General features: G+C 42.0%; 2 protein-coding genes across 2 annotated transcripts in view; one reads left to right on the forward strand and one right to left on the reverse strand.

The window, feature by feature from the left end:
- Positions 1-1,373: 1,373 nt before the first annotated feature.
- sparc (secreted protein, acidic, cysteine-rich (osteonectin)) lies at positions 1,374-13,882 on the reverse strand. The gene is made up of 10 exons (XM_048231929.1): positions 13,774-13,882; positions 7,373-7,442; positions 6,905-7,018; positions 6,173-6,263; positions 5,509-5,630; positions 5,008-5,128; positions 3,627-3,760; positions 3,259-3,407; positions 2,541-2,689; positions 1,374-2,209 (listed from the first exon to the last, which is right to left on the reverse strand). The coding sequence occupies exons 2-10, from the start codon at positions 7,427-7,429 to the stop codon at positions 2,181-2,183; spliced, it is 966 nt and encodes a 321-aa protein (XP_048087886.1). The 5' UTR covers positions 7,430-7,442; positions 13,774-13,882; the 3' UTR covers positions 1,374-2,180.
- A 3,698-nt stretch (positions 13,883-17,580) lies between these two features.
- The window catches only part of slc36a1 (solute carrier family 36 member 1), a 74,656-nt gene continuing 71,321 nt past the window's right edge, over positions 17,581-20,915 (forward strand). Inside the window, exon 1 of the mRNA XM_048231062.1 lies at positions 17,581-17,923. The gene's annotated coding sequence lies outside the window, so the exon portion shown is untranslated. The remainder of the gene's footprint in view (positions 17,924-20,915) is intronic.

Below are 20,915 nucleotides of genomic sequence, written 5' to 3' on the forward strand. Positions count from 1 at the left end.
GAAGTCCACAGGGACTCCTCACATTCCCATACAGTAGGAACTCTCACAAAAAGTTTTCTGCTCGTGTGTAACCCTTGTGTAGCCAACTCGCACTGCAGACATTAGACATGATGTTGTCAAAAGTTTCAGTTAAAAGTTTAGTCCTCTTGTGAGAAAAATAAAGACTTTAAAAAAGCAAATTATATACCGCAGCAACTCAGCATGCATGTGCCCAGACTGCACACCTTTTTTTCTTTTTACTTTTTGCTGTCCTCCCCTTTTCGCTGTGTCCCAGACAACCCAGACTTATGCCGTCACTCTGTTAGTTTTTCATGTCAGTGTGTGTTTACTGACACTAGGAAATAACACAGTGCCGTGGCTGGCAGCCATTCCTGTAAATCTCTTGCAGGGGAGACATTGGTAAAATGTTTCAAAAAAGAAAAATCTGGAAAACCATGCTCCATTCAATGTTCTGCAAATTATTGTGTAAACATGCAAGCTTACTTGCTGAAGTCTAAATGATATTGATCAAAACGGGAGATGGGGATATGTGTTGGTTGCTGTGGTTAAGTTAGATATGAGTGTTAAATCGCTAAGGTTCCACACAGACTTCACCATTGATGTTTAAATATAGTTTTATAAATACAGGGTTTGAAAATAATTTCCTTTGCCAGCACACATACACGCCAGTCATTACGTAAGGGGTCTCTCCGCCCTCTATGATTAAAACCATATGTTTCAGAGGTGAACAGACCTGTTTACAGTCAACCTCCCTTTCAACGTGGAATGACTCAAAATTAGTGGGTATCCCCCTGTCATGTATTTAGGACTTCTGCTGTGAGGTGTGTGAAGTTATATTTTTCTCTTCTCCACACTCTAATTTCACATTCTAAACAATAACTAACAAGGTGTTTTGTTGCAGAGGTAAATAGATTCATGGTCCAGATGTGGTAGCTGACAACTCACATATTTCATGATTTAGAAACTCTCCGAAATGGTCTTATGATTCCATCAAATATGTATTATTTTCATTCCTATATACTTTAAAAATGGGCAAGCATGTAAAAAGTCAGTATTTCAGTTGTCTGCCTAAGCATGCTATAAAGACAATTGTGAACCGAATCTGTTGCTACACAAGGAAACTGGATACAGGTGCTTTCTATCAGCTCCTCATGTGTTGGCTGCTTTCATCTGCAAAGCAGTGCTTTTTTAAAATGCAACGCCACGCTTGTCTCCAGGTACCAGAGTACATTGTGGTCATGTGAATGCAGGGATTTGCGCCCAGATCCGAGGGAAATGGCTTGGCTGTGATTTGCTATTCAATGTGAATGAGGGGTGAGAAGCTCACACCAGTCACTGAAAAAATATGAGAAATGCAGAGATGCATGCAAAGGTTGGGTTGGGAAAATTCAGTAGTTTTTATTCATGTAGAGAGTTTATAATACTCACATGGTTGCAAAAAATGAAAACGATAAAAGCGAACATGTTAGAGGGAGAAATAGTCTCACCCTGCGAGATTCCATCCTCTTAAGTTCAAATAATATTTCCTTTTTATTGTTCAAATATCAGTACACTAAACATGTTTACCCCAGTTTTGACAAGGAACAATAAGCACATAAAAAATAATAAAAATAAAACAAAACTTCTCGAGGTTCAGGGCTTAATTTAAAGAAGTGTCTCGGTCTAATAAGATCATTTTAAAACTCAAATGAATCCACCACCAAGGAGTGCAACAAATACAACTAAAAGTTTATAAAGCAAGCAGAGGGGACATTTATTTAGGGTCTTTTATTTTGATTTTACATTTCTTCGCCTCATGAACTCTTGAAGGTAAAGCCCTGATTCAGTGAAAAATATATATCTCTTTGTGCACCCGTTTTACTTTTTACAAGTTTGCCAACATACAGTCAAGCCATTGCATGCACTTGCTCCAACCTTTGCTGTCTCTACCATCCACTTTACACATGCCTACTTCAATAACATTTTTTTTTTTTCATTTTGCACAAACAAGAAAGGTAAAACTTAGAAGCACTCAACCATACGGCGTGATGGATAATTTGGACTGTGCACATTTTTTTCTCTTTTTTTAGTGGTATAGGTACATTGTTAGAAATTGCGATTAGCACCATTACTGTAAATTTAATTTAAGGGGTTAGCACCTCTCCCAATCAAAACTAGGAAGCGTCAAAGACTGCAGATATTTAGATGACGAGGTCCTTGTCAACATCCTCTGCAAAGCAAAACAAAAAGAAAAGGATCATTATAATTCCATTATGTCAATATCTACAAATATATTGATACAAAAGCTGAGCTGAGTACACAAAGGCTTAAGAACACTCTACTATGGCTTCAAGACATATCTAACTGCATTATTTTTGATGGATTTGGTGCTTATTGTTAATGATGAAAAAGTTATTTGACTTAGATAGATAGATAGATAGATAGATAGATAGATATAGATAGATAGATAGTCTAGATAGATAGATAGAGAGAGAGAGAGAGAGAGAGAGAATGATATTATTAATTCAGATATTTCGGTTCCTTTAGATGGTTGCACTCACGCTCTTTGAGGCCGAAGCACTGGGCCCACTCCTCCAGGGCGATGTATTTGTCACTGTCGGCATCGCACATCTCGAAGAAGCTGGTGGTGCAGTGCTCCATGGGGATCAGAGGAGCACGGAGGGGGGACAGCTCTGTGTGGGTCAGGTATCTAACACACACACACACAGAAAATATCCTTACTGGGCCTAATAGGGAGTGCTGTGCTGACTTAGCAAGTCTTACACATGGAGCATGTTCAGAGGCAGTCATAAAACAGCAGGGCAGGAGGAAGTAAGGGTGCACTGCACTCTTTTGAAAAGGTACAAACCGTTGCTTGTGTAAATATTTTCTCCTGAAGAATTTGGACAGAGGAGGAAGTTTGGGTATGTAGAATCTAATATGTACCTTTAGTCCTAACACTTTTTTTTTACTGTGAGAGCAAATGTAAGCCTTATAAGGTATACTTTCTCATACTACATACCGGGCATGCTTACAGTTATGGCACATTTAGTCCAAACTCCATAAATAAATCATCTAAGAGAACAATTTAATCTGATGTTAATATATGTGTGTAAACATATTTTTGTTTTTATATAGAATCTGTGATGATATTTTCTGTAAACGGAGGATAAATTCATGGGGATTCAAGGAGATGTCCTTTCCAAAGTCTCCCTTCAATAAGGTTGATGACACCATAGCCCCATAACCTGTATAGCCCCTTAACTGATTATAACGTACCCATCAACAGGGTGCTGGTCAAGCTGGCCAAACTGCCAGTGGACGGGGAAGATGTACATGTTGTAGTTCTTCTCGAAGTCCAGGGCCAGGAGGTCCAGGGAGTGCTCTCCGGCCTGCAGTCTCTTCTCGTTCTCGTAGATCTTCTTCACCTGTCAGACGAGAGAAACACAAACATTTCTATACATAAATATATCAATATACATTTAATAGGTGGAACGAGAAAGAGAGCTGCATTTGGTCCCCAAAGGGAAAATTATTCAAACAGCCATGATTAGCAACCAGTGAAAAAGGATCAGGGACAACCATTTGAGTGATTCACAGCTGTTTCTCTCTGAGCTGTGGAACAGTGCTGTTATTGCTGCACTCACTCTGAGCTTCTGTTTCTCGGTGAGCAGGTTGTTGTCCTCGTCGCGCTCGTACAGGGTCACCAGGACGTTCTTGAGCCAGTCCCTCATGCGCAGGGGGAACTCCTTCAGCTCGCTCTCCATGCAGGGAGCGATGTCTGCCGAACAGCAAGAACACAACATACCCATCAAAGATCGAGCGTCAGAAGGGCACCCGCCTGTTTCATTCACCTATTTCAAATCAACCTTTCGAAAAGCTACCACTGTCTTCTATAATTCATGTTGTGTGTAGGTTGTCTTGAATGAACACATTTTAAGTAAAAAAAAAAAAACATTAGCTCACTGTCTCTTGAATTCCAAGTGACATGCAGGCTGTTTTTGTGGCAAGAATGCAACATGTCCATCACAGATCGGACGAAGAAAAGACATGAGATTCGTATTTCCTGACATTCATGCTATGTGCGTGTTGTCTTTGTGTTTTCTTGAATTTCCCCTTGGGGATCAATAAAGTATCTATCTATCTATCTATCTATCTATCTATCTATCTATCTATCTATCTCTTTGTAGCAAGAATGCAAAAGACATCCATTAAAGGCTTCTAATGGCCATCAAAGACATGAGCTCGCTGTCTGCTGACATTCACATTATGTGTAAGATGTCTTTGCCTCGGAGTGTCAGATTTTCACTTCCTTGGCTCAGTACTCATGTCAGTGTTTTTGGTGTCAGTGCATCACTAATTGAAAAGCCACTCAATGTTGTCACCACACTGTCTCCATCTATCAAAGCTGACGAAAACAGGCATTTGTGGCTATGACATTCTGTAGCCCACAGTTAAGCATTGCAATTTTCAACTTCAACTGGTTTTGAACCCGACTGCCCTGCAGTTATTTCTCACACAGGCTTATGGGGTTGGGATGGGCTGGATAAAGGCATTCAGCAGGACTATCTGAGGCCTCTGCAGCTGAGCATCGTGCAGCAAGCTTGGGCCTGCCATGCCATGTTTTCTTGGCCCAAGGTCTCCCCCAGAGGGACAGTCTAAGTTCAGAAGCCATCCATCACCATTCCCTAAAAGCTCTCTGGCAATCCCTGGATTCCTTCCACTGGCTGACATGTTGGACGTAAGGGGTGGTTCTGTGAGTGCTGTAAATGTTAAATATTCTCTGAGGCCAAAAAGCTTTCTTCCTTTTGACATTCTGCTGATTTTTATTGGGTGCGTGTGTGTGTGTGTGTGTGTGTGTGTGTGTGTGTGTGTGTGTGTGTGTGTGTGTGTGTGTGTGTGTGTGTGTGTGTGTGTGTGTGTGTGTGTGTGTGTGTGTGTGTGTGTGTGTGTGTGTGTGATTGAGAAAGCTGGGCCTAATAGGGAGTGCTGTGCTGACATGTAGCCTTCTGTGATGAGGTGACGTACATTTGCAGGGTCCGATGTAGTCCAGGTGCAGTTTGTGTCCCTTCTTGGTTCCCTCCAGGGCACACTTGGTGGCAAAGAAGTGGCAGGAGGAGTCGTAGGTCTTGTTGTCAGTGCCGCAAACCTGCATGAAACCCAAACAGGCTCTATAAATAAAAAGCCTACCAACTAGACTGCCAGAGCCACCTAGCTATATTTAGTTTGATACAACATGCCATTCAAAGCTAATTATACTACTGTGAAGGATAAAAAACACATTACATTTCATTCTAAGCATAACTCAATGTTGTAATGTTGACCTGACGAATGACACATAGAATAAATTTGAATTCAAAATGTGGCAACATTAATAATAAATATAGTCACTGACAAGGCTAGAAGTAATGGTTTTCATTTGAAATAATAATCATGTCCTTTACAGAATGATCCTCCATTTGCTTTTCCCCCCGAAACTTTTGAACCGTAGTGTATTTGTGAATAGTCCTGGCTAGTCCTGGCACTCACATGCTCAAACTCTCCAACGGCAGCAGGGCAGGTGGTGGGGTCCTGGCACACGCACATGGGGGAGTTGGTGTCATCAACCTCGCACACCTTGCCCTTCTTGCAGTGGTGGTTGAGGCAGGGATCTGAAATGGGGGACATATAAACACATGTTGACTCCCCACCGGACCACAGAAAGGGCAACCTGTCCCAATCCCATGTTCTTGCAGAGTTATGTTGCGGTTTTGTGTGCCTCTTTGTTCCTCTCTGCTCCAACATGGAGGCTGGCACAACAGACCATAATGCCTTGGTATGGGCAACATAATTATAGGTCTGCCCGGACGATAGGGCGACAGCCTGTCATTACCCTCAGCTCCATGTAATTTCCACAGTGAAATTCAACACAAGTCTCACACACAAAAACTAAAGCAAAACTTTCATAAATCTTACTTTGCCCTGTGAATGTGTATCATTGGCCCTTTTTACTAGACAAAAATATATGACATTTTTGCAAAAATCCCCTTATGCTTCAGTGAGTGTGGGTTTTCTTGAGAAAAGTGTCAAAGTCCTAAACGTATTTATAGAATGAGTATGTGATTGTGATTATTGCTTTGTGAAGGAATATTTCATCTTTGTAAACATTTCCCTTTTTACACGTTTATTTGCCAATGCCACGTCAAACACTCACTCTCAGTGACAACATCCTCGATGTCGATGGCCTCATCAAAAGCCTCCTCTCCAGTCTCCACCTGGACAGGGTTGGCTCCAACCTCCTCTCCCTAAAACCACAGACACAAGATGCAAAGTGTTGGCTTAGGTCAGGGCTCCATGTCCATGGTGTGTGTGTATTGCTGGCAGGACTGCAAAATGTTAGAAACCCAAACAACTATACCCAGAGAGGTATACATAGAAGAAGCGTCTTCTGGCAAGCCCCATGCATTTGAGTCCAAAAACAACAGACATCTGGACACACATGTGGTGAAGCATGAGACCTAATTGCTTCCTTTGAGTTCTATTTACAATCTACTGTGGCTTTAAGACTCCCACAAGACCCAAAGCAGGAAACTGGACACACTTAAATAGAAGGACATCTGTTCTGGGCGTAGGAATCACTCCCCATTGTTGTGCGATGTTCGGTCAAAACGCACGCAGCGGAATTCCTGGAGAGTCTGACAAAACCACCTTTTGGGTCCCTACTGGTCAGTGAGCAAAGTGTCTTGTGCATGAACTTATGGCGTGTGGGAGCACTGTGCCTACCAACCAATGCCTGCGCCTATAATCTTGCCCATGGGATTAAATGAACAAATAGATTTTGCCTAGTTATTAAATTCATTTGAGTTACACTTAAGACTGCACTTTCATTGAAATTGCATTACTTGGTGTACTTTTTGTTTGATGAGGGAGGGGAAAAGGGACTTGCCTCTTCGACAACAACCTCCTCCTCCTCCATGATAGGCTCCTCAACAGCGGGATCCTCCTCCATGATGGGCTCCTCCTCGACCACTGTGTCCACAGCAACAGCCTCCTCCTCAGTCTGAGAAGCACACATCACACAGCAATTATTTATTTATTCATGACACGTAATGCGTCTTGTTGATGTCATTTGCATTATGTTTGATTTGTTTGTTCTTTTTAATACCACAAAAGGACGTGCAGTGCTCACACAGGAAATTGCTTTGCTCCCTGACTTGCCGAGTCAAGGATTTAGTCAGACATCAGACTCATTAAAATATAAAAATAATTTATTTACATTTTAAACTCTCGACTGTGATGATGTGGTAATACATTTTTTTTATTACTGAATGGCCCTGACCTAATATTAGCCAACAGAAGTACAAAAGCACAAAAAAACAATGCAAAGCAAACAGAGTCAATCCAGCGGACTTACTGGGGCAGCCAAGGCCTTGCCGGCCAGGCACAGAAGAAAGACGATCCACACCCTCATGTTGTGTTTCTGCCTGCAAAACAGAGACACAATCTTTGTCACATGTATGCTGGAGCACAGGCAGTAGATGTCTCAGTATCAATACCACTGATTGTTTATCAGCGAGGAATAGATAACATCAACAGCCTGGTGCACAGCACAAGGAAAACCTTGAGAGCGGTATTAGTCACATGTTGTTAAGGGTACCATTACATGTTGCTTTTAGCTTTACTTGATCACCACTGGAGAAACATTGACAGACTCAAACTAACAGGCATGTTGGGACACGTCAGTACGACACCAGTTCTGCTTTGATGATGGGTCATTTTTTCCACTCATGCTATGATATTACGTTAAGCTAAACTTGATCAACTGTCCCACCTTACAGCACAGTATGTACTTTTTTCCTTACATGTATTCCGCTTTAAAGCTGCAGTTGGCAAGTCTGACAGATTGAGGGGACCAAAAATTGTAAATGTTTGCAACTCTCATGCCCCTCCCCCACTACCACCGAGCACCCTCTCATCGAGTTTGTGCTCATCAGTGCGCACCAGACTGCACCAGACTGTGATTGACAGTCAGATCTCACACAGCCCTGCTCTGATTGGACCAGAATAACAAGGAGCTGTGGATTTTTGGAAAACAAATAACAGGCTCTAGGTGGAGGTAGAAGTGCAGGTTTTTTTCTAAAACCGGCTGATTTATGTTGTTCTGTCGGAGCATAGTGTTGGTTTCAGTGAATATATGATCAAAAACATCTTGCCAAGTGCAGCTTTAAGTTAACCTTTGTGGCCCCTATTAAACTTGCTAGATGCTCTCTGGGCCACTTCATGTTTCACGCCCAAACACAAGCATTGATTCAGATAGACAGTCCGACTGTTTGCTCCGTCTCATCCTCTTCCTCACTGAGGAAAAGATCTGTGAGAATGAGATAGATAAGGGATGGGGAAAAGGGAGCTCCACTGAACAGGAAGTGTATTATCTGTGAAGCTCTTGTTCTATGGGTCAATAAGGGTTCTTTGTTTCACAGTGCGCTTTGCCAAGTTTATTTTTTTTCTCTCCTCAAACAAAAATTACCCCTCTTTACATCTCTCTTCTGGCTCTCCAGTCTCATTGTCTGGTAAGTGCACACCATCATGAGGGATGGAGCTTTCATGTCCACTATGTGCACATACACTGCACGCAGGAATTCAAAGAAGCCTGAATCAGGGTGATTCAACTGATACAGCTTTATGCAGATGAAAGGTGGCTTAGTCTATCCAGGAACCGTGAACACATGTATAACTATCCACAACAAAATACCTTTCAGAATGATATGCATAGTATCCAAATGCTTCAAATGGCTTGAGTTGCAGAGGCTTCTAGTTTTATACTCTCACATCATTCAATTAAAAGCAGGTCCAGTCTTGTCTCCTGTGTTTAAATGTTTAAAATCCATGCCAAGGGCATTGTTCAATTACCTTTGGCTCTTTTCAACTTCAATAAACAAATGTTATGTTTAATTGACAGTGACAAGGCACTGCCATGTCAGAATGTCAGAGCAAAATGTTTATTACTTGTGCGTTAGCAATAGCATTGTAAGCCTTGGGAAGGTGCTGACCCTGAAACAATTTGCTTAGCAACCGTTCTCCAATGCCATTGGTTAATTGTCAAACCTTGAGAAATTCCTGGGCCTCTGACAATAGATCTGGTGACCAAGGAGACATGGAGAGGAGGTGTGGGAGATTTGGTTATGGATTTTAGACATTGTTGGCATTTCGGAGTTGTGCTCTTGCAAACATCACTCCACAGTTTCTCAACATTGTTTATCTCTCAAGTCTAAAATGAAATAACCATCACAGGAGTTGTATATTTTTTGAGAAGGTCTTAATGAATTGCTTTCATTAAAACTCTACTATGGTGAAACTAAGGTTCCTTCCAAAAGGCTCACTGGCATTCTTTCTCTTTGAATTAGTTTTCTGCTCTTTATATGGCATGCTAAAACACCAAAGATGGAAGGTTGCTTGTGGACTTCAACTGCAGGCGCTCACTGGATCATTGAAGATGTGGCAGTGGCTTGCATGACAGCCAGACAGCCACTGAGTCATAGAGGAAAGCTGTCCCAGCACCAGAACCAAAAGTCCTGCCAATTCTCTTCCCCTTCCTGTTTTCCTTGGAAGGGGAAGACAAGTCTAGGATTCGGGGGGCTGAGGTCAGCCAGACTGCCCGAGCCTCTGATCGGTCTTGTGGTGTGGAAAAATACCGGGACGCTGGCAGACGCTGAGGGATATGACGCTCCCAAACGGCAGCACACAAGGAATCCTCTTTCCCATCCCAAGATGGGGGGAAGAAACGACTCTTATTTCAGCAGAGGGAAGCTTGAAAAAAATGATGTCTGTTTAAGCAGTCTTATAGGCTGTACGCAATATGAGTCAGGATGTGAAAAAAATGGTATCATCTCCAAAACTCTCCCAAACTCTGTGTTGCTTGGAAAGGCTCTCTGTTCCTTACATATGCATATACTCTGTGTCCTCCTTCCAGTTGCACCAGCCAGTTCTGCAGCAAAAACTGATGCAACAGCACAACAAGTTGTTTTATTTGGAGGACGGAGCACATAATCAAACAGGGGCCAAAAAGAAGGGAGAGTCAGCGGCGAAAATAAAGGATCCCTTTTTCATGGTTCATATTTAATTTGGAGGTTAGCTAGGTAAGCAAGCAAGCTGAGGATGCAGGCGTGGTGGAGGGGGGGGAAAAACAGGCACACTGCAGATGCTTTTCAAAGGGAGGCCTTTCCCGAAAAAGTACACGGATTAAGGATTTCTTGCCCTGTGTCGGGAGTGACATAACAGGTGGTTAAAAGTCTGGAAAAAAACAACATTTGGTGCTGGAACGGAGAGTTCCTGCACAAATGGTGCCACACAGATTACCCTGAACGTCTCCCCCTTTTCACCTACAGCCCAGTGAACAAATAAATGAGCTAAATGGGGAAATATACCCAATTCCTCCTGTTGATTCAAGCAGGTAGTGTGTCTGAAGACTTATTTACCCAACTTGGTCATTTCCTCTTGAAAAAAAGTCAAGTGAGGGAAAATAATAATAATAATACAAGCATGAAGGGCTCAGCAGGGCTTATTTTGTTTCATCATTGCAATCTAAAATGTCCTCAGAAGGTTTCCAAAACTACTCTTTATACCTGCCCGCCTGACGGCAATGACTGTTATTTGTTCCAAGCATGGCATCATGGGTCTGGGGAGGGTGTGCGGCAGGCAGGCCATGATTTATGGATGGGGAAGCCACTTGGCATAGAACGTCCCTCCCCTGTGCAAGCCACCTGTCTGTTAGTGGGCAATTACCCGACTGCATCTGTGCTGTGTTTAGTGCTGAGGTGAAAAAACAGCCAACGTCCCTCAGAGACCCCTGGGGCTGAATTGAGTCAACATGCCAAAAGCACTGGAGATCATTGGACTCCTGTTTGAGTTTTGAAACATTTATTCCTAAAAAGAAAAAATAGGAAATAGGAACAAATAGGAGAAAGAAAGAAACGGGAAAAACCTTGTGAAGGTAAATATCACAAACTCCTTTTTGTCTGCTCAGTCCCCAGGTCACTGCGCTGGGCTTTCACCCCCTTTTTGGAATGAATGATAATCTCTAAACCTACTTGGTGAAATGATGGGAACAATGAAACCATAGTTTGTTGTGGAGGAAAACATTTTTGAGAAGCACAGCAGGAAACTTTATCCACTGCCGAGAGGGTGCTTGTTGACATGCATGAGTCACTCTAATCACGCTAAACTTGGGGGAGAGCACACAAAAGAGAGTTTAAAAGGAACCAATTGAGAAGTGGTATCCATGTAACCCGAGTTTAGTCACCTGACCTTTTGAAGTCATCTTGGCCCCAAACTACTCTCCCCCCTCCACGCCGCTCCCACCCCACATGGTAAACGAGTTAAAACCCTTTCTGCTTTTGCCCTCCTTTTTGTCCTTTGCTGTTAGTCTGTTTTCTCAGTGAATGCTTGCTTGTTTTCCACAAAGTGCATTCTAATTCTGTCCTATAGCAACACAACCGCATCACGAGTGGCCTGACAAAAAATGTTTCATATCCTTTTTGTCTTTCTTTCATGTATCTTTTGAGCTTTTGAATCAGAAACTTGATGTCTTTTTTAATATAAACTTCAATACAAAATGTATTACATGGAATTCCTTAAGTCTGCATTCTTTCTGCCCCAGTGAACCAGAGAGCATGAAGCAGGTTAATACCAGATTGTACTTAATCTTCTTTTTCCCCCCTTCTAGCCAGCATTCTCAGTTCAGTAGCTAGTGCTCTCAGTAAAGTAAAGTGTAGAGGGAAGTTAAACAACCTGGATTGTTGTATCATTTCCATGCAAGAAAAAAACAAAACAAAAAAACTTAATCAGAGTTTGCGGTTGTTAGACCTAGAAATTGGGGAGTTGGAGAGGGGGGGGTTCTCATGGTGACTGAAGTAGTAGGCTCTTGTTTGTCTTGGGCTGTATATTATGAGTTCAGGTCGCAGCCCTCGAGCTTGCTGGCCTCCTGCCAATTCACCGAGGTTTCATCGGCAGGTTGCACTCTCCCCCCGGGGACTGAAAATCTAAACCTTCCTCTCAAAGCTTTCCCCCTTCCTTTTTTCCCTTCCCTCCCTTCCTCCCTCCCTCCTTCCCTTCCTCCCTCCCTCCTTCCCTTCCTCCCTCCTGCCTCATACCTCTCTCCATTTCTCACCCATCCTCCAAGGTGCTTTTTCTCCCTGCTGCTTCCCTACCCAAGCCAGGCCAGGGGGATTGCTTCTGCTACTACTCTCTGTGGTGTTAGTCATCTGTTGGTTTCCACAAAATCTCGGGAGGGAGGGAAAGTAAATGCCAAAAAACACCAAGAGCCAACCCACCCATTTGGTTCACAAGTCAACGTAACTCAGACAGAGAGCAAATGGCATCTGCTCAACGGCTCCTTTCTGCTGAAGTAGGTGGCTCTTTCTTAGGGTTGCCTGGCAATGCAAAATTTCCATGATCCGTCCTTGGTGTTGGCATGGCCTAAGGACCAAGGACGCTGCACAACAGTGCTTCTCAGTACACAGATCTGCAGTGTTTAGTTTTGGAGTTGGACTACTTAAAACAAATGGAAATGAGATGTCAAACTCTTTGCCAGTGGCATAACAAATGTAGATAAGGTTCAAGATGATTAGAAGAAGAAGAAGCTATCAAAACATCAGGCAAAAACACACACCTATTAAAAGTCCTTGAGATAAATAAGTAAAAACTAAATCCTATCTGTAGGCTTCAGCTCTCACAGAGGATAGTTGGGGAGGTTGAGTACAGCACTTTGGCATTTCAAAGCGAGACCCAGAAAAGTGAATTTACGTGATCCAATTAAATGATTGTAGAGTTGTGTGAGTTTCTGTCTATGTGTTGTGTCTCTGTGTGTGTGTATGTGTCTATGTGCATGTGTTTATGTACGTGTGTGTATGTGCTTCGGACATTTTTTCCCCCCTCCACCCTAGTATCTAAGCCTCCATCTCTCCCTGTATAACAGCAGACCATCAAGCAGCTGGGGAGATACTGCTGGCAATGTGATAGTGTCGTTGTTTGTGCTGCAGCAGGAGACATCTGCACCATCTCAACAAACTCCCCAACAGCTGGTGGGAATCGCCATGGTTGCACGCATTCCTTGGGAATGGGAGTATTGGTTTGGGAGAGCTATGGGTGAGAAGAAATTCTCTCAAGCTCTGTGACCCTTCTCTTTCTTTCTCTCTCTCTCTCTCTCTCTCTCTCTATCTCCACCCCTGCTTTCTCCAGATTTCTCTCACCCCTCCCTCGGCTGCATATGTGGCACACAATACTCCAGCACAAAAGAATGCCATAGTGGTCTAACTCAAACAACACAAAGCAAAGAAACATGAGACGGTGGAAATGGACATAAACAGTACAAAGACTGGCTCATATTTGAGTTTGAATTCCTGTTAAACTTCTGGTTCAATGTCTAAAAGTACAATATTAGAGTGCACAGAGTTGTAGCACATATTGTTATTCTGTCACTGTTGGAAAAACTTTGCATCAGTCTTGGATAATAAAGCAAGTCATCAATCAAGTTTTAATCAATGTTCTATGAGACACTAGAACTCCATTTAAAGTATGCCCTCTGGCAATATTCTGTAGCAACTTATCTTTCTCAGCTAAGCTCATTATGCACAGACTAAAGGAAATGTACCATAGAATTGGCTGAAAGGGGCATTTTTCACCAAATGAGAAGTGCCACAAAGCAAGGGAATGTCACATTCCTAAAGAACACCCACTTTGCAGTAGTTGCAGTACAGCAGAAAAGAGAGAGTCGGGGAAAGAAAAAGCATAATCAGTATTGTTTGGGGTTGTACATACCTTCTTTTTGTCTAGCTGAGAAGCCCGGTCTGAAGTCAGCTGGAGTGGAGGTCTGTAACTATCTAACAGCGGCACAACTTTCCTAGAGAAGACATTTGCAGTGGGCAGGTCCAACTGCCACCCCCCACCACCGTCACCCCCTTCCCCCTGTCAGCTTAGAGAGCGGGCCGTCCCACAGTTAACTCTGCCTTCCCGTAAGCGCATACTTTATGGTTTAGTGATGGAGTTTAATGTATGTTTTATGTGGAAAAAAATATTTGCCTTCAAAGTTTGTTTAGCTCTGTAAACATCAGTATAGTTATATTTGTGTATATTTTAATATGAGTTTTTTTAGTAGTATTGATATCAAATACATGATTTAATTATATAATATTATCTTTAAGGAAATAGCTTTTCTTGATGCATAACATGTGAAACATGTGGTGTGTTCTCTTCTGCAAACTTTTGTATGTATCAACAAAAGAACTTCCCTCAGGACATCAGTTTTTCTATCAGTGTCATATTCCCTTCCATAGATACACAATCCTGACCTTTTTACACGTGTTGGTACAGGCTTGGGCCGAAGGCTTTGTGTCTTTCCATCCACAAAAACATTTTGAGCACTATAAATGTTGTCCCTGAGAAGAAAGAACCAACACACAAGTTTAGGCAAGTCAAGTTTAGCACTAGAACCTTCATAAGTCCGTTGGTGTGTGCTACACATCCCTTTCTCGTTTAATGTATTTTCCTATTTATTAACCAAGGTTTAGACAATAATTTTGCAAAATGTATTCAGCTATGAGGGTAAACACAAGGGCAGGCCATGGGAATGCATTTCTTTACTTCATTCTTCTTTGTGATTAAAGCACTGATCTGATTCTGATTCAGTCATTGGGCTATTGGGCACTGTGATTGACACAGGGGTGCGGTCAATACACAGTTTTGTCTTTTTTAATTGCCATAAAACACTGTCATGCGGCTGATAGACGATGCGGCTTATACACATGAAATTACTATATGTATATTGAATGTCATTTATAACTATACAGAATCTATAAGACTTCTTACATATGAAGCACAAATAGTTTAAAGCTCATCTCAATTTACATACATAAATGTAATCACAGGCAACTGTCTATATAGTGATTGTCCTCTTCCAAAGGATGCTAGGATTCAGGGAAGCTTTCTGTTTGTATGGTAATGGATTTTGGAAACCAAATGTGAAATGGTAAGATCGTAATAAAACCTCAAGGCAGACAGAAATTCCATAGGCCCTTCTCATAGCACTGCACAGATGTTCCTTTTGTCTGTCTGTCCGTGTGTCTGAGTGTCTGTGGTCTGCCCCTCCTCCCTATCACTCTTTCTCTTAGTTTGCCTTGTCTCTGTATCCTCTGGCTCTTTATCAGACAGAAGCAATCGGCCAGATTCCTTGTGTTTGAGCACTCTATAGTGTGTGATGCAGTGCCTCTGATGTCGATTGGTAATGCCTGTACCGGCTGTGTGCAGACCAGTAAGGAGGAAAACATCTGGATGAGACAAGTGGTGGCGGGAGGGGGAAAAAATAGCTGCTATGCAACGTGGCAATTTCCATTCTGGCCCCTGCAGATCCTGAGAGCCAAAGAGACTAAACGCCTGCGATTGAGGAGGAGGAGGTGTAATTACAACAGCTCTCAGGGCCTGCAGACGTGGCGATGTCTGAGAGAGAGAGAGAGAGGGAGAGAGAGGGATGGAGGGAGAGAGAGAGATAGAGAGAGGGAGAGATTAATAGAGACAGAGAGAGAGAGAGAACAGCAACAAGTCCTTGCAGAGACAGCCAAGCTGGCATTTAGCATCTTGATTGCTTTTCATGGAGGTCTAGCTCCAGTGAGAAAGCTGGTGAACACGTTTCTCATCAGCACGTGACACGAATGAACTGCAATTTCCATGTCTGGCAAACCTCTGACAGGCCCACTGTCTTGTCTGTTTATCATACCTAACCAGCAACGTATAAATTAAACAGGATGTTGTTGGACAGAGAATAGTGCTGTCCAACCAACATCCCCAAACTTCTCTTCATCATCAGGTTTTTAGTTATTTTATTAGGCTGTATTTCAATTGCCTGGTTCGGCAAATTACTGGAGGTCTAATTTTCGGTTATGAATCACAGAGCGCGTATTAAAATCTCACCCCTATTTCCTTCATAAAGCTGCACTGGCTCTGAAAATGACGGCATCATCGGAGTCGGAGGGAGAAAGGTCCCTTTCAGCCAGCTTCCTGTTTGTGCTCCTGTTTACTCTTCCCTCGGAGTGAACCTCACAACAGCAAATAACATACATACAAACACACACACACGCACATGCACACACACACACACACATACACAGACACACACACACATACACACCCGCGTTCCCGCGGACTACATCCTAACATGGTAATTATTTGCTATATCTGAAGAAAAACTTGGGGTCTGTTGATGAAACTAGGACACTGTGTGTGTATACTGTATAAACCTTTTCTGTATGTTATTTAAAAAGATATTACAAAAAAATCTTGTGGTTTTCACATTTAGATCATGTCATTTTTGTTCTTGGCATTGAGCATTTTGTGTGTTCATATTTTGTTGTGTACATATTCAAAGCACACAAATGATGCATATAATGTCTGTAGGGGTGGTTCACAGCCACCATACGAAGAAGTCACTTGTTTTAAACTCAAAGGAGATAATCAAACGCCAGCTAATATGATATTGTGTTATCCCACCAAAGTGGACAGAGACTGTAATAAAAAAAAAAAAAAAAAAACATATCTTGAAGCGAAGTGTTATTGCTGTCCTTTCTGTAATCCTTAAACTTGCGTGCGTGCGTGCATGTGTGTGTGTTTGCACCTCCAATTTGTTTGGGAACATCTACATGAGGATGACATTGGAGATAATGACTGGCTCTGTAACAACACAAATTACAGTCGTGGCAATTACGTCATTGCATTGTGGTACATTGGGCTGCTTCGGTGACTTTCTCAGAGACCACATATAAAAACCTGCTACAGCTGCAGCAAATCGGAAGGAGGAGCGAGATGTGCTTGCATGGCTTTCTGAGGAACTGAGGTTTCTTGGGAGCTGGCCTGTCTCAAGACACTCAGACCACAGGGGCTGGGAATGACGTGGTGTACACAAGGGCCACGTTTTTTTTTTTTGCCTTTATTCCAACACGGCAGTGAAGATAGACAGGAAGTGAGTGGATGAGAGAGAGATGGGGTGGGATCGGGACACATAACCGCGGGTCAGATTCGAACCTGGGTCCCCGTGGACACTTGGACCTGTACATTGTATGGGCGCTGTAGCCTGTTGCGGCACAGCACACCCCACAAGAGCCACGTTTTGGCTGCACTAGCCTCATTGTCTTCCAGGCCCCTGGTTATAGCTCCAGAAGCCTTTGGACTGACCTCGTGGTGCTGTCTTAAATACAGAAAAATAGCATTTTTGATATATATATAGCTGAAATATTTTTGTTTGATCTTTTTCCATGATCTTTTTAAATCATGGACTCAGGGGCGGATCTGCCATTAGGCATGGTCAGGCAATTGCCTGGGGCCTCGTCATCCCCGTATCGTATTTCGTTTTTTTTTTTTTTTTTTTAAATAAATGATCACCGCATCCAAACAATATATTCTAATCCGTAATAAGTATTTTAAAAAAAATTGCCTCATGATTGCTTATAAACTCATCATAAAATCAAATGACTGCAGGTCCGCTTCCTGTCACCATAGCAGCAACTAGCTAGTCTGAACGAGGTCTTGGTGAGGTGTGGAGTTAAGCGATTGACAGCAGCCATGAAACGTTTCCAGAGTGGAAGTGATAAAAGAAAAAGGGAGGAGGAAGAATTTAGAAAGAAATTGCATAAATTAACCAACTTCTTCCAGTCAAAGAATTCTACCACGGAAGAAAGTAATTTGGATAGTGATGCAACAACATCTGCTGAGCTAATGCTAGCTGCAGCAGCAGCGATGCACCACCACCGGGAACTCAAACTTGCACTACATATTCTTCTACTGATGATGATGATGATGTTGATCTAAGTGAAACAGTCGTGAGGGACAAGATCATTAGTCCGAAGTCCGCACTGGTGCTGGTGGTGCTGCTACGGACACCATTTCAGTAGCAGAAGCTTTGGGTGCAAATGAAACCAGTAACGTGAGTAGCCCTAACACGATACCTAGCACTACAGTTATCAGTGACGACCCTGCGTTATGGCCAGACACCGTAAGAGATGCAGAGCGAATTGAAATGGTTAAAGAAAGGCCCTGTGCTCGGATGGGCCTCGGGATCCTTTGCCTTGGGCCTCAAAGTGTCCAGGTCCGCCCCTGCATGGACTTATGATGTATAAACAATTAGTTAGTTCACTGGCAGGAAATACAAACAGTCTTGTTGTCCTACCTGGTCATAAACGTCAGAGCAGAAATGTGGCAGCATCACACTGTCTGGTGGAGAGAATGATGGGAGAGCTAATGCCAATGGAAGGGCTTAAACTAGACCTGCCAGGGCGACCAGCATTGTGGTAAATTGGTTCAGGGATGTGTCCCTCTATCAGAATCCTACTGTTGCTGCCAACAGCAGCTGTGTAAAAGTCATCATTTGGGTAGGATAGATGGTCAAGCCCCCTAAAACTGTCATATGAGCAACGTCATATGTCATATCCTTGTGGTCCTTGGCAACTTTGTCTCCAGTGCTAGAGTGTACAACTCACTGACTAGTGCCATTTTGCTCAATCTAACCCCCCCCCCGTGATTAGAGTGATTTGAATTGTTTATGTTTTTTGTATTGTTTATTTATGTATGCATCTTAAAAAGAGATACTGGGGCTTTGGAAATAAAAAATACATTTTTGGGAATAAACTTTCTGTTATCTCTCACAAAATGATCTACGGTCATTCTGCGGATTAAAAATGCAACAATCAGTCTTGTTGAGGCAGAATTTTCATATCAAGTCACTCCTTTAAATAAATCCTAACTGCCAAAAAGGTAAGAACATCCAGCCTGATGTTGCACTGATACTGTATATACAGACAGACCTTCGACAGTCATAGGATATCATTTTAGTCTTTGTTTTTGTCAACATACAAGATTGCTCTTGCCTCAGACTATTCAGCATGCCAGCACTCATGCTTGAATTTCCATGCTCGGTGCACTTTAAAAAAGGGAGGAATGTAGTTTCTCGGGGACTGTCCCTGTAGCACATATCTCCATGAGTTCATGAGTTAGCGTATCTCAATGAAACATCTACAGAGTCTTTATAGTAGGGGCAGAAAGAAAGGCAAAATACATATCTGCAGTGTTCAGGTCAAACCCAAACACAGATCTGAAATCAGCCGGTTACTGATGTACACATTTAAAACAACACTATGTAAAAAAAAATGACACACGTTTTGAGGTACGCTTTTATCGGGCAACATGGTATAATCTTCAAATATGTTGTGTCATGTAAAAGACAAATTAAACACGTGTCGTTCCCACCAGCCATCCAGCGTGCAGGATGCAGTTCTGTGTTCTTGGCAGAAACACCCCATAAAAATGAGAGAAAATCTTTCACAGCATGACACTGCTGACTATGTCGGCAAAACACACCAGCAAGCTTCAAACATTTCTCGTAGGGGGTAACACTTCATTTTAGTGAACACATGTTACATAACTACTATGTGTATGTATTAGTGTCCAACAAGGTCTGCATTAAGGTTATTCATACATTAATCAAAATAGAAAATGTATAGCCTTTACTTCTAATACATTGTCTTACTATGTTATTATTCTGTCACTATAAGTCACATATTCAGACAGTAAATTAGGAATCTATAAACTTTATTTTGATCCATACTATACCAGTAACCTTAAATCAAGATCAACAGCTCCAAATCTTATTAAGCATTTACCAAGAATAAATGACTTATTGATTAAGAATAAGAAATTGTTCAATAAAGACGGTGCTTAAGACCAACTAGCTGCTTTTTCAGGATTTACCATTAATAATTCACCTATTGAGTAAGAATAATAAATAGTTGAATATACCTAATAAATGTGTGATGACGATTAATACAGACCTTATTAAGCACTAATACATACACATGTTACTGGGTCATTCCACGTCAATTCAACCAGGGCCCACGCACTTAGGTCTCAAAGAATTCTGAAAAAATGACCAGGTGTACCTATGTTACCCAGGAGACACACTGTAAAATTACTCTTATCTAAGATCAATACTTTCCAAGATACAGCCAGTTTTACAGGGGGAGGGGGGTGTCGATTTTGTTCGGGCTCTTTTTTTTGTCAAAGTTCACAATCCCACAGCGCAATAACTAAACCATGTAGGAGGCTCAAATTTTGCATGCTGGTACATAAATAGGAATAGTATGTAACAAAATCGTCACGTTTGGTCTGGATAATCCTGCATGGTCATAGCTGTCCCTCAAAGTTGATACAAATTTTATTGGAGTTTTTGGCTGGGCTCTGTTTAAGCCTTCAGAAGACATATTTGTACTCAACATAGGCTCTTGATTTATTTTCCTTACTGAGATAAGTAGAAACACTCTCACAAAAAGCAATGAACAGAAAATAAATTCCTTCAGGGTCTGAACGGCAAAATGCACCATTGACATCAATATGTTTTGTATAAAGCTACCACAGGTTACTCTATACAACCACAGGTGGCAGTGTGGTGACTATATAAAACATATTGATGTCAATGGGGAATTTTGCCCATGTTCAGGGTGGAAAATAAAAAAGAAAGATTTGCATAAGACAAGTCAAATTGGTGTTTTCAAAAAGAAGGGATCATGGAGAATAAGGAAAAACATATTTAAAAAATCTTTGTATATTCCCAAAAGGTGTTTGGGTGCTCTGAAAATGATAACCAAAATGATTTTTCAGACTTGTGAGGTCTGCTGTTCAGACCCTGAAGGGATTTATTTTCTGTTCATTGCTTTTTGTGAGAGTGTTTCTACTTATCTCAGTAAGGAAAATAAATCAAGAGCCTATGTTGAGTACAAATATGTCTTCTGAAGGCTTAAACAGAGCCCAGCCAAAAACTCCAATAAAATTTGTATCAACTTTGAGGGACAGCTATGACCATGCAGGATTATCCAGACCAAACGTGACGATTTTGCTACATACTATTCCTGAGCCTCCTACATGGT

This window comes from Alosa alosa, chromosome 21 (assembly GCF_017589495.1).
Source record: "Alosa alosa isolate M-15738 ecotype Scorff River chromosome 21, AALO_Geno_1.1, whole genome shotgun sequence".
Classification (NCBI taxonomy): Eukaryota; Metazoa; Chordata; class Actinopteri; order Clupeiformes; family Clupeidae; genus Alosa; species Alosa alosa.

Excerpts from the sequence above, each read along its gene's own strand:
- sparc (XM_048231929.1), bottom strand. The coding sequence starts at position 7,429 with ATGAGGGTGTGGATCGTCTTTCTTCTGTGCCTGGCCGGCAAGGCCTTG. Across the intron at positions 5,631-6,172 it reads CGAGGATGTTGTCACTGAGA|ATCCCTGCCTCAACCACCAC; the intron begins GTGAGTGTTTGA and ends CCCCCATTTCAG. Across the intron at positions 5,129-5,508 it reads CCGTTGGAGAGTTTGAGCAT|GTTTGCGGCACTGACAACAA; the intron begins GTGAGTGCCAGG and ends GGTTTCATGCAG.